At 42.6% G+C, this 13,409-nt stretch overlaps 1 protein-coding gene across 1 annotated transcript in view; it reads right to left on the bottom strand.

The window, feature by feature from the left end:
* LOC109933116 (dedicator of cytokinesis protein 7-like) overlaps positions 1 to 13,409 on the bottom strand; it is a 185,117-nt gene that overhangs the window by 133,723 nt on the left and 37,985 nt on the right. The window contains exons 10-14 of the mRNA XM_048613977.1: positions 9,126 to 9,206; positions 8,492 to 8,651; positions 6,819 to 6,916; positions 2,776 to 2,869; positions 1,511 to 1,673 (exon numbers count right to left, since the gene is read on the bottom strand). Of these exons, the coding sequence (XP_048469934.1) occupies positions 1,511 to 1,673; positions 2,776 to 2,869; positions 6,819 to 6,916; positions 8,492 to 8,651; positions 9,126 to 9,206 (596 nt within the window). The remainder of the gene's footprint in view (positions 1 to 1,510; positions 1,674 to 2,775; positions 2,870 to 6,818; positions 6,917 to 8,491; positions 8,652 to 9,125; positions 9,207 to 13,409) is intronic.

The raw sequence follows: 13,409 nt of genomic DNA, 5'->3' as shown, positions 1-13,409 counted from the left end.
CCTTCCACTGCCCTGATAGATGTACAAAATAAGGATAATGGAATTGTTTACTGAACCTAGTCATTAAATTCTATAAAAGAAAAATGCCTACAACTGTCCCAAGACATGAAGTGACGAAAACCCTAGCAGTGAAAGCTTTTTTCAGATTCTCAGGCATCTGTTACAAACACATTTACCACACAATGAATCTGAAATTAATCTATTCCAAAAAATACTGTCTTCTGAAAGTAGGCCAGGCCCTAGCCCAATCAGGGCTGTAGCTGGTCAAAAAGTAGGCTTGATACAGGACACCTCCACATTTTTTTCAACGTACTGATCCAACCACTCAAATGACACTGGGCAGGATACAAAGACTTCATCCAGGATCCTGGGACCAGTGATAAAGAATACATTCAAAAAGGGCAGAACTACTATTCAAATCATCTTCATTCCAAACCCTCATTTCACCAATCCCCAGAACCACAAATACAGCAAACAGCATTGGGACTCCACATCTGAGGAAACCAAAGATTTATTTGTATTTTAAATATCCTTCACATTTGAGGAGGTCAAATGAGAACAGACACATCTTGTGCTCTTCATATTTATATCATATACTGATGAATTCATCAGATGTATGTCTCTACATGTCCAGCCGTGATTAGGACACTAGTAACTATAGGGTTCACTGCTCATTCTAGGGTGCCCTAAGCAGGTGGTGATGGACATTCTTGAACCAGTCTGATGGGATTGAGGGGCTACGTAGACCAACTTCAAAGAACAGTTGAGTCAACCACATTGGCAAGATTGGAGTTTGGCTAAATGTGGCAGTTGCCTTGTTTCAATTGGCATTAGTGCACCAGTTAGATTTTTACGTCAATCCAACATCTATCTACTTCAGAAATATTAATGAAAGGATGCTGCATTGTGCTGTGGGATCAGTCAATGCTGGGAGATTATAAATCCAACAGATAACAAGGGATATTTCAGATCAGATAGCACACAAAACAATACTTTTCACTGTATTTCAGTACATGTGACAACAATCAATCAACCAGCTTCAAACTGAAATTTTGCTCCGATTACCGCAACTCAAGTATGCAGATTATAACCACTAGGTGGCAGAAGCAGACTAAATACAACCTGAGCAAACAGCTAAGCATTGGTAAAACTATCCCCCAAAAGCAGAGGATACGTCAGCCGTGTGGTTCCATTCTAAACTATGACAAATAGAGGCAGACTGAAGCAGGGTGACTCTGTACTGATGCCCTGAACATTTCCCCGCTAACTAGTGCCTGAGGTTTAAGGCACACACACAGAGCTTAACATATACTGCTCATATCAGTGAGATCCCACAGAGTTGGGGGAGGCAAGGGTTCGAATGTGGGTGGGTGGGTGGAAACAGTGGGTGGAGGGGGTCGTGAAAACGGTGGGTGGGGAGACGGGAGAGGGGTGGAAATGGTGGGTGGGGAAGGGGGTGATGCAGGAAACAGGACCATCTTGGGAATGAAAACTGCAAACCCCCACTTACCTGTAGATTGTGTGTAGAGTCAAAACACCTGGCAAAGGGAATTCTAAAACTTCCAAAGCCAACTCTGCATCCCCACTATTTGATGACTTTAATTCCAAAAAGTCAGGGGTGAAACAAAAGGACGGAGTGTCTTTAGCAGGGCTCACTTCAAATCGGAAAACACCTTCAAACAAAAACAAAGGATAACATTAACAGCTCACACTCGGGCAGATATCTAGTCCATACAACAACCATATTCAACCCATCCATACAGTGTACTATCGCTAGGGGCTGGGATAATATGTTACCAAGTGTAGAATTTCCAGGGACTGGGGGAATGGATTTCATAGTACAGATTCCCCGGGGATTGAGAGAATAGTTTACATAGTGTAGAATTTCCAGGGATTGAATCATAGAAACCCTACAGTGTGAAAGCAGGCCATTCAGCCCATCAAGTCCATACCACCCCTCCAAAGAACATGCCACCCAGACAGAGACCCCTACCCTAACCCCATAACTCTGCATTTCCCATGGCTAATCCACCTACCCTGCACATCCCCAGTCATTATGGGTAATTTAGCAAGGCCAATCCACCTAATCTGCACATCTTTGGACTGTGGGAGGAAACCAGAGCACACAATGGGAGGAAACCGATGCAGACACAGGGAGAATGTGCAAACTCCACGCAGTCAGTCACTGGAATCAAAACCTAGGCCCCTGGCGCTGCAAGGTAGTAGCACTAACCACTGAGCCATCATGTCGATTGGGGGAGCAGATTACACAGTGTAGAATTCCCAGAGACTGGGGAGGGAGATTGCAGTAAATTACAAAGTATAGAAGTCCAAGGAAGTGAGAAAGATGTGTTGTAGAGAGTGTAGAATTCCCTAGGACAATGAAAAGTATTACGGAGTGCAGATTCCCAGAGACTAGGTGCAAGTGGGAGATATAGTGTGGGATTGCCAGGGATTAGGAGGAGGTATTACAGTGTGGCCTACAATAGAGAGGGGGATTCCCCAGGGGGCAATGAGTATGTTACAGAGAGGGGGATTCCCTGGGTGGGGGTGATGGGTGTATAACAGACAGCAGGGTTCCCTGGGAGAGGCGACGGGTGTATTGCAGAGGGGGGGATTTCCAAAGAAGGGTGATGGGTGTATAACAGAGCAGGATTCCCCAGGAGGGGCGATAGGTGTATTACAGAGAGAGTGATTCCCGGTGCGGGGGAAGCGATGGGTGTATTACAGAGAGAGAGGTTGCTCAGGCACACAGCTCATCATGTTAAAGCTTACCTGGGATCTTGCGCAGTCTCCTCAGTAAAGGTGATGGCTTTTTCTCATCTGTGATGAACTTCATCAGGTCTTCATCACTGAGCTTATCTTCCTCCTGATCAGAGAGGAAAGCATTCATCATCCAAATAGTTTCCGTGAGCAGTTTCACAATGGGACCACAGTGATATACAATTAGATGATGTGTGCCCTGTTGGACCACCAAATAATCTAACTGAACAGAGGCAATGTGGGTTCTGCATTACTGAACTCAGGTTATCTTGGGATGGGTCATAAAGAATTTGAGTGCCTTTCACCCTGGGAGAATGAGTGCACTCGGTCTGTGATAAGGCATGTGACATAAGTGAATCATACTTAAGGTGCAGTTTCTGAGGTTGAATGGAAAATCTGCCACAAGTTGGTTGTATCTGGAACTCTCTGATTGACCTCCATCAACATAAAGACAAAGCATTCATTAAGACCAACTCTTCTTCATGGGGCTCACACATTAGAAATCCTCCTGGTCTTAACTGTCTATTAAAAAGGTTAAGTCAGATGAGTATTGGCTGTTGTCATCAACAGACTGTCTAAACAAAAAAAATCAAAGAACTGCAGATCGCTGGAAATCAGAAAAAAAAACAGAAATTGCTGGAGAAATTCAGCTGGTCTGGCAGCATCTGTGGAGAGAAAGCAAAGCGAACATTTCAAGTCCAGTGACCCTTCTTCAGTTCTGACTTGAAACGTTAACTCTGCTTTCATGTTAAGGAGCAAGTGAGCTGTATTAACAGACCATCTAACCATCTATAGGTCTTTACCAGTGAATAAGGAAGAAGTAACTTGCATTGATATAGAATCTTTCAGGACGTCCCGAAGTAAATGTACTATGAGGTGAAACATGTTTGCTTTTGTAGGAAAGACTACAGTCTACTTGCCCAGAGTAAACTCCCATAAATAGCAATGTAATAATGACCACATCATTTCTTTTAGTCATCTTGGATGAGAGGTAAATATTGGCCAGACAACCAGCAATAACTGGGCCCCAGCTCTTCACGGTATCTATAAAGGACTTGGGCGAGGGTACCAAATCAATGTTTCCAAGTTTGCTCACAGCACAAACCTGGGCAAGATTTTGAATTGTGAGGATACAAAAAGGCTTCAAAGTGATTTAGACAAGTTGAGTGAGTGGGTGATCACATGGCAGATACAGTACAACACGGCTAGACGTGAACCGATGTACTTTGGTGTGAAAAACAGAAGGCAGAGTATCATTTAATTGGTGACAGATTGGGAAATGTGGATGTACAATGAAATCTGGACGTTCTTGTACACCAGTCAATTAAAATAGGCAGGCGGGTGCAGGAACCAATTAGGAAGGCAAGTAGTATATTGGGATTCATTGCATGAGGATTGAGTTCAGAAGTAGGAATGTAATTGAGAAAGGACATATTTCTCACAGTAGGAGTGCAAGAGAGATTTACTAGGCTGATACTGGATGTGGCAGCACTGTTTGATGAGAATACATTGGTTCCATGGGACCCGTATTCACTAGCGTTTAGAAGGATGAGGGGGATCTAATTCAAACACATAAAATTCTAACCGGCAGGAGGATGTTTTCCCTTACAACTGGGGTCATAGTTTCAGGATAGAGGTAGACCATTTAGAACTAAGATGAAGAAAAATGTCTTCACTCAAAATGTATTGCACTTGTGGAGTTCTCAGAAGGTCGTGGAGGCCAAATCATTGGACTTATTCAACGAAAGATAGATGCACTTTTTGATTTTAAAGGTATTAAGGGGTCTGGAGAGAAAGCAGGAATATGGCATTGAGATAAAGGATCAGCTGTGATCATATCGAGTGGTGCAGCAGATCCAAAGGGCCTACTGCTGTTCCTAGTTTCTGTGATATGTTACAGCCGAGAGCCGGTAATGCCTCTCTTTTAGCTGTCATCCATTAGGCAGTGCTGTTGACAATATAGCAGACTGTCAGCAGTGCACTGGAGTATCAGTCTGGATGCTGCAGACAAAGTTCCTTGGATAGGTCTTGGACTCATGTTCTTCTCTATCAATGCAAGTCTCTCTTTCTTTTGGCTCACAGGTAGATGTCCTCTGCACCCAACTTAGTCCATCGAAAACTGACACTGTTTATCTGTCATAACTCACGAACTTACATATACATTTATCCCAAATGTTTTAAAAAGGCAACAAAATATTTTTTGCGCTGTTACTGTTGTTTTGGCAAATAAAGCCTCACTTCATTGATGTAATGCACTTACTGTAGAAAACTGTCCCCACGAGCTTCAGAGACATCAGGCAAACAAATGTCAAACTAAAGAAGAATCAATTTGGCTGTGTGACCAAAAAGCTTGATAGAAGAGTCAGGTTTTAGGAATATCATGAAGAAAGAGAGGTCTTTGGCGCAGGAATTTCAGAGTATTAAGAAATGAAGGCATGGTAAAGGGAAAAATGCAAAGTACACTGGAACTCAAAAAACATTTGGATGAGTGCAGGGTTCAAACAGATTCCAAAAATAGGATACACAAAGAGAAAGGTAAAACTTTCAAATTATAGATATCTGGGGACAACAACCCAAGGTCCCTCTTCAACGTGGAGACAAAGCCTAAATCAGGAGCATTTCTGCCCTGTAGCCTAATCTAGAAATGGTGACACATCTGAGATCAGAATCTTCAGTGCAGTTAGTTTACTACATTAGCTGAAGACAGCTTTCAATCTGACATTGTGCTCTCAGTCCATCATGGTCTGGGTTCCTTTCATTCATTCATGAGATGAGGGTGTCTCTGGCCAGGCAGCATTTATTGCCCATCACCAATTGCCCAGAGGGCAGTTAAGAGTTAACCACATTTCTGTGGGTCTGGAGTCACATACAGGCCAGACCCAGTAAGGATGACAGTTTCCTTCCCTAAAGGACATTGGCGAACCAGATGGGTTTTTCCCCAACAATTGATTCATGGTCATTATTAGACTCTTAATTCCAGATTTTTTTAAAATTGAATTCAAATTCCATATGTCGTAGTAGCATTCAAATCCAGGTCTCCAGAATATTATCTGGGTCTCTGGATTATCAGTCCAGCAATAATATCACGAGGCCATCACCTCTCTGTTTACACAGCGAGTAGTCACTTGGGTAACATCCCACATGATTCCCATGTCTTTTTTAATTCATTCAGAGGATGAATGGCATCACTGTCTCTACCAGCATTTATTGGCCATCCCTAATTGTCAACCACATCGCTGTAGGCCAGACCAGGTAAGGATGGCAGTTTCCTTCCCTGAAGGACATTAGTGAACCAGATGGGTTTTTCTGACAATCAACAATGGATTCATGGTCATCACTAGACTCTTAATTACAGATTTTTTTTTTAAATTGGCTGTGGTGAGATTCAAATCCGCATCCCAGAAATTAACCTAGGTCTCCAGATTAACAGTCTAGCAATACTACTACTAAGCCATTGCTTCCCCTAGCCTGCTTGGCTATACTTCAAGGAGAATTAGCAATGTCAGAAAGGCAGGCCAGAGAATGAAGAATCTGATGGCGAGTCTGTACCTTGAAATATTTCTTACATAGCGAAATAAATCTATTCTGTGTCTTCTGATGTATCCCCTTAAATGTCAGCCACTCCAACCCTATTGGCCTATACTTTAACCAAATTTACCAATTCACTTTAGCCAGCTCTGGCTTCACACTCACATAATTGCCTTTATTTAATTTTTTAAAAAATAGGCTCATATGCACTTCTCTCTCTGTCAAATTGAATGTAAAATTCAATCTAGTCACCACTACCTAGGGAAAACTTTACTATGAGATAGTTAACACACACTTAAAGCAAAGGCATATTCGCTTCGAGAAACCTACTAAAGAGGAAGTTTGCAGCGAAAGCAGAAACAGAGGTTAACAAGAGGGCTACGAGATATTGGCAACATTCTGACTGGAAAATGAAAGGAGCGCTGTTGGTAGTGATCGAGCCTGGCTGAGAGAAGTACAATCAGCAGTGTTTTGGAAAAGATGGGCTTTGGATATTGCTCTGTTTTTGCAGTGCATACTCACCATACCTGTTTATTAAACATGTTGAGGCTGTGCTGTACGGGTCCAAATGGGAGGATGTGATTCTTGTTGTCTAACGATCGTGAGCGCACCTCACTCCCACTGCCTACATGCAACACACAAAGGAACAGTTATAGGAACTAAATGCAATTGGTTCCACTTCCTCAAAGGTCAGCAGCCGTTTTTGTCCTTTTATTGTTTGCAGGGCTAAGGGGAAAAAGCAACAGAGGGGGATTCATTGGATAGCATTTTGCAAAGAGTCAGTACAGGAATGATGGGCCAAGTAGCCTCTTTCCATGCTGTAAGATTCTTAGCTGAGTTAACATGTAACTTACTCCCTGGGTGTGAAGGCCACAGGGTTAAGCTGAATTCTGATCTTACACACTATCCAATGATACTCTCTGAGTCAACCTTGGCTGATGTAAATCCAGCGTTGCACCCAGTCTAACCAATTTTCCCAACTGGTTCAGGTTGCTCTCGGCCACTGAACATGCTGAGAATGAGATACTGACAGCAGTCCGGAAAAACGTCAGTCTATGTGAGCTGATGACAAAGATACACTGGCCCACGACAGCAGCTTAAAATCCAACAGACTCCAGAGCCCATAGGAGCCAGCTGCCAGTTTTAAATGATGCCAGACCTGGCAGATGTTTGTAGCATGTTTGGGACTAGAACATGACCATCACAGAGTAACAATTTCATGGAAGCAGCGGTGACTGGGTGAATAAATAGTGCATCAATTTTGGTTCTGATTATTTTGCTTCCCACTGAACTCCCTGTTTTTCACAGTAACCCTCCTTCTTCCCAGCTACTTCAACCTAATACTTATTTAACATGGCCGGATCGAACTGTGAGCATTGGAAGGCCAATCAACTGAGATAAACGCAAGCACACAAACAAATAGACAGAGGAATTGAAATACCCAACACTCGGGTGATTGGTAACAATGATCAGGAACTCCTGTTGATTCTTCCCTTCCCTGATGTATCTCTGACTGAGGTTTAGCTATATGGTCATTTATTTGGGAATGGAGTCCTGAGCCTTCTATGGGATGAAGCAGCAACTCACTGAAACCAACAGAGCAATATGAATCACAGTTCAATGATTTGATGGTGATGGGTGAGTGCAGGTGGAGAGTGGTGGGGATTGGTCAGTGAGGTGGGAGGGGCAAATCGGTGGGAGAGAAAATGGACAGGTTGTGTCAGGTCAAGGAGGCGGGGATGAGAGAGAGGGTTGGTCATGGGATGAGGCCAAGGGTGCGGAGACTTTAAAACTGGTAAAATCCACGTTTAGACCCCTATCCCTGGCCTCATCCCATGACCAACCCTCCCTCTCATCCCTGTCTCCTTGACAGGACATAACCCATCCATCTTCTCTCCCATCTATCTGCCCCTCCCACCTCACTGAACAATCCCCACCACTCCCTACCTGCACTCACCCATCACCATCTCACCTAGGTTCCCCAGCCTCACCCCTCCTCTCTCTTTTTATTTCTGAGATTCCCTACCCCCTCCCCAATTTCTGAAGAAGGGTCCCGAACCAAAACGTCAGCTTTCCTGCTCCTCTGATGCTGCCTGGCCTGCTGTGTTCCTCCAGCTCCACACTGTGTTACCTCTGACTCCAGCATCTGCAGTTCGTACTACCTCTCAATGATTTGATGCTTCTTTTCCAATTGAATTACCTCCATTGATGGTCTCTCTGTCCAGTGAATTCTGGGAACTGCGATTAGAAATGAGACTCATGAGATCAACTGCAGCCCAGGCGAATGGCATTCGATACAAACTCAGACGCTGGCAGAAAGAAGCTGCCTGGAACCGTAGCTTTCCAATCTTTTCTCTCATCTGGAAGGCATTTTGAAAATTTCAAGGCATAAGCTCGATGGGACAAGACAGACCACATTTCTTAGAAGACAAGTTAGGTCAGCTGGGGCTCAGGAGTAGAATGAGTCACAGCTGTGGGTTCAAGTCCCATTCTGCAACCTTTAGCGTAAAATCTAAAATCTGAATTGACACCTGTCAGAGGTGTTGCTTTGAAACATTAAACTAAAGCTCTCACCAGCCACATCCATCCCATAAAATAATCAAGATTAGTCTAAGATAGATTTTGATTTAGAATTCATGACAAGTAATGGATACTGAAGATCTTTGTTAGCAAGAGATACTGGTTTACAAGAATTTACAGCTAATCGTTTACTATTCTTGTGCTTTCATATTTGCTCAGAGTTGGAGCTTCTGGGAGATGAACTGACAGAAAATGGCCTCCCTGCATGGGGAATGGGGGAGAAGAAAGGTTTCTGGAATGTTCTATCTACATACCTTGGCTGTCTCATTCTCTTTAATGGTCATGTATGGCTCAGCACAGTCAGTGATACTGCCTTGCTGTAGCACTTTCTCCACCTGAAACACACAAAATAAAGAAACTCAATTTAAAGGGTATTTTACATCTTAAAATGGATGTTAAAAGAGTGTCCCGTGACAGATCACAAGGCAAAACTTTATTTCATTGCTCAAAGTGTTGGTATAATCCAATTATTGTGCCCCTCACCAGGATTTGAAAATTGTGGATTGGCGCCTCACACTATTCGATGTCAGTTACTAATAAACACAATAATAAAGGGCTGTTGTATCGGCAGAGCTGCCACAATTGGCATGAAATGTTACACTGAGGCCTTACCTGCTGTTCAAATGATTGCTGGCACCAAATGCATAAAGAAAAGAGATTAGTTTCTAAAGCAGCCTAATAAAGGAAGATTGAAGGAGTGCTGGAAACAGAGGCACCACCCTAATGTCTTGTCCCATCTTCTCAACTTTAAACAGTCCCATTGAATCACACTACAATCTACATCTCAGATTTTTGTGCCAAATCCTCATATTTGTATTTTCGCACTTCAGTCAAAATCCTAAGCATTTGATTTTCCATCCGATCTAACTCTTCAATATTCTTCTGATTGTGAGCTGCCTCCAATGCTCTATCGGGGGTCTTCACTAACCTTTATACAGGTTCCCCATGTCCTTTTGTCCTTTATAGTTCACATTGTTGGAAAAAACCAAGAAAACCATTTACTTTTTATGATCTTCTTGCCCTGAGATCCTATGAACTTATACCTGCAAAACGACCTGAAATTCCATAAGAACAAACAAGAGTTGACTCTAACAAGAGCTCCTCTAACTGCCTTGCCATTCAGAAATTAGATATATGGGCTACAAGGAGAAAACCTGGTATGGTTCAAAAATATATTTTCAGTAACAGTTCAAACACAAGCTACTAGGACTGGTTTAGACCAGCATGTTACTCAGTGTCTGGTTGGCATGAAGCGGGCTGAGAGATATATATAGCACAAATGTAGATAGTATCTATTTAGGAATTGATGTAATGCTGTGGAAAAAATGAATTGTAATTGGGTAGAATAATGAGTTAGTGTGTGTAGAATCATGTAATTAGATAGCTGTACCGACTCTGAAATGCCTAGAAATGGTTTATCCATAGCCATATGTAATTGATTTAAGGGACCGGATCCTATCTTCGGAAGCGTACATGTCCCTTTGCGTATGCTTGAATAAAACCAGTGATGAGAGGAACTTGAGTCTCGTCTGATCATTGTGGGTATGGGATGGAGAAAAACATCCTGCAGGATGTGCCAGATTCATCGTGAGGAAGGAAATCCTTCCTGCTTTCTGGGTGATGGTCTGACTTGAATGGCCAGAGTCACAATTAGAGGCATTCCTCCTGTGGTTCCATTCACCACGGCCAGTCAGCTCAGAGTTATCCAGCTTTTCCATGGAGAGGAATTCATCATTCATAGCAGTTACTGGGATGTGGTCAATGGGTAGTTACAGTTGTCCAGGAGGTGCCCCCTTGAGAGATGGGCCTGTTATTGGTTTGTCAGCTGAAACCCCAGTGGAAGTTCAGTCTGTCATGGCTGACCTTTTACCTTAACCCCACTTTCCTGCACTCTCTGCAGACCTTTTAATTCATCCATTAATCTATTGAATCCACATCAAGTGCGTTGTGGTCAGAGTGTAACCACCATTATTAAAACAATTTTATTTGCTACCAGTTAATTCCATCTGTGCTTTTTTACATTAAAAAAAATTCATTCAGGCGATGCTGGTGTGGCTGACTGGCAGCAATTATTGCCTTCTTGAACCGCTGCAGTCATAGAGTCATACAGCACAGAAACAGACCCTTCAGTCCAACACTCATTCTCTCAAAAAATACACAAATAGGGAGGGAAATATTTTGGGCTTTTTGTACGTTGCACTTAAACATGACAGAAAGCAAGTGACAAATCTGGACAAGAGTTTATTAGGCCATTAATACAATCAGGTACAATCCTTACATATCCCAACTCATTATTGGGAAAGTGATGGCCTAGTGGTATTATTGCCAGACTGTTAAACCAGAGGCCCAGATAACATTCTGGGGACCCAGGTTTGAATCCTGCCATGGCAGATCGCGAAATTTGAATTCAATAAAATAAAAATCTTTAATTAAGAGTCTAATGATGACCATGAAACCATTGACGATTGTTGGAAAAACCCATCTGGTTCACTAATGTCCTTTAGGGAAGGAAATTGCCATCCTTACCTGGTCTGGCCTACATGTGATTCCAGACCCACAGCAATGTGGTTGATTCTTAACCACCCTCTGGGCAATTAGAGATGGGCAGTAAATGCTGCCTGGCCAGCACCGCCCTCATCCCGCGAATGAATAAAACAAAAAAATTCACAATCAGTGAAGTTAGTCCCAGCTCTTATTGGGGACAGAGGGGATGACAGAAAGGAGAGATGGTGGAGTATTGGTAGTGTCACTATTCTACTAATCCAGAGTTGCAAAAACATACTAATTCCTTTTACAGAAAGAAATCTGCCATCCTTCTCCAGTCTGGTCTACATGTGACTCCAAATCCCCCACAATTTCGTTGACTCTATACAGCCCTCTGAAATGACCAAACAAATCACTCAGTTTAAAGTCAATTACAAATGGGTAGCAAATGCTGACCTTGCCCAGAAACTAAGAATAATAAATGCTGGTAAATGGAGCAGCCAGCTTACACAGCACTAAGATCCATGAGCAGCAGTGAAATCAGTAAATCTGTAAATGTCAACCAGGTTACCTCCCACTGTCAAAAGGTGTGCAGGCTAGGTGCATTGGCTATGCTAAATTGCCCATAGTGCTCAGGTAGATTAGGTGGGTTATAGGGGGATAGGTCTGGGTGGGATGCTGTGAGTCAGTATGGACTTTTTGGGCCGAAGGGCCTGTTTCCACACTGTAGGGAGTCTAAGTCTAAGGACACCTGAACAAAAATCTTGAAGGGTATAGATAAGGTGAATGGAAGGTGTCTTTTCCCTGGGGAGGGCAATTTCAAGACTAGTGGGCATATTTTTAATGTGAGAGGAGAAAGGTTTAAAAAAGCCATGAGGGGAAACGTTTTTTACACAGACAGTGATTTGTGTGTGGAATGAAATTCCAGAGGAAGTGGTGGATCCAGTACAGTTACAACATTTAAAAGACATTTGGATAAGTACATGATGGATGTGGGCCAAAGGCAGGCAGACAGGACTAGTTTAGTTTGGGATTATGGTCAGCATGGACTGGTAGGACCAAAGGGTCTGTTTCCATGTTGAATGACGCTATGACTCTATGACTCTAAGCCTCTATAATTCCTCAGGGCCCTTTATACCCAACTGAAGACACAAACAAAAACTAAAAAGAACTGCGAATGCTGTAAATCAGGAACAAAAACAAAGTTGCTGGAAAAGCTCAGCAGGTTTGGTAGCATTTGTGAAGGAAAAAACAGAGTTAACGTTTCGGGTCCAGAACAGGTTCTGAAGAAAAGTCACCGGACCCGAAACGTTAACTCTGTTTTTTCCTTCACAGATGCTGCCAGACCTGCTGAGCTTTTCCAGCAACTTTGTTTTGTGAAGACACAGAAATGTGCTCAATGTAGCACCCTATCCAAAAGATTACCTCAGTCCAGAGTACATTCCCAATACCTGATTTACAGCTTGACTTCTCAAATCTTCTTCCAGTTAGGCATGAATGTCAACAACTGAGGTTTACGGGCACTATTTAAACAAACTGAATAATAAATAGGGAGCATACAAAAAAAAATCACAAATAGGTGACAGGTTAATAATGTCACAAACACAACAGCAGGTTAGCACACAGTGGAATCAGGTTTGTTTGATTGTGATAGTAGTGACAGCAGTTGAAATTTTTGAGTGGAGTGGAATAATTAGGCTCCACGGAGTCCCAGACTGTCTGCCCTCATTGGAAAGATGGAATTGAATACATAAAACTCACAAAGAAAATTCATTGTTATGAAAGAGCAGTGAATATTGCAATTTTACCAGCAGATATCGGAAACTGGTTGAGATGGTGTGCAAATTCATAAATGATCTCAAAGCAGACATTAGCAAAATAGATCCTTCGATCTTCGTTTAGTCCAATGGAAAATAATGTAATTGATTATCAGATGTAAACATTGTCCTCTGTGCAATGATAATACAGTGAAAAACTGACAATGCAAATTCAAAGAGGGATGATCTAGCCTAACTAATCTTCTCTGAAGGAAAATGACAAAGGGATCATATTAC

Source organism: Rhincodon typus, chromosome 29 (genome assembly GCF_021869965.1).
Source record: "Rhincodon typus isolate 14 chromosome 29, sRhiTyp1.1, whole genome shotgun sequence".
Taxonomy (NCBI): domain Eukaryota; kingdom Metazoa; phylum Chordata; class Chondrichthyes; order Orectolobiformes; family Rhincodontidae; genus Rhincodon; species Rhincodon typus.
The sequence above is the reverse complement of the archived record's forward strand: the minus strand, read 5'-3'. Positions and strand labels throughout refer to the sequence as shown.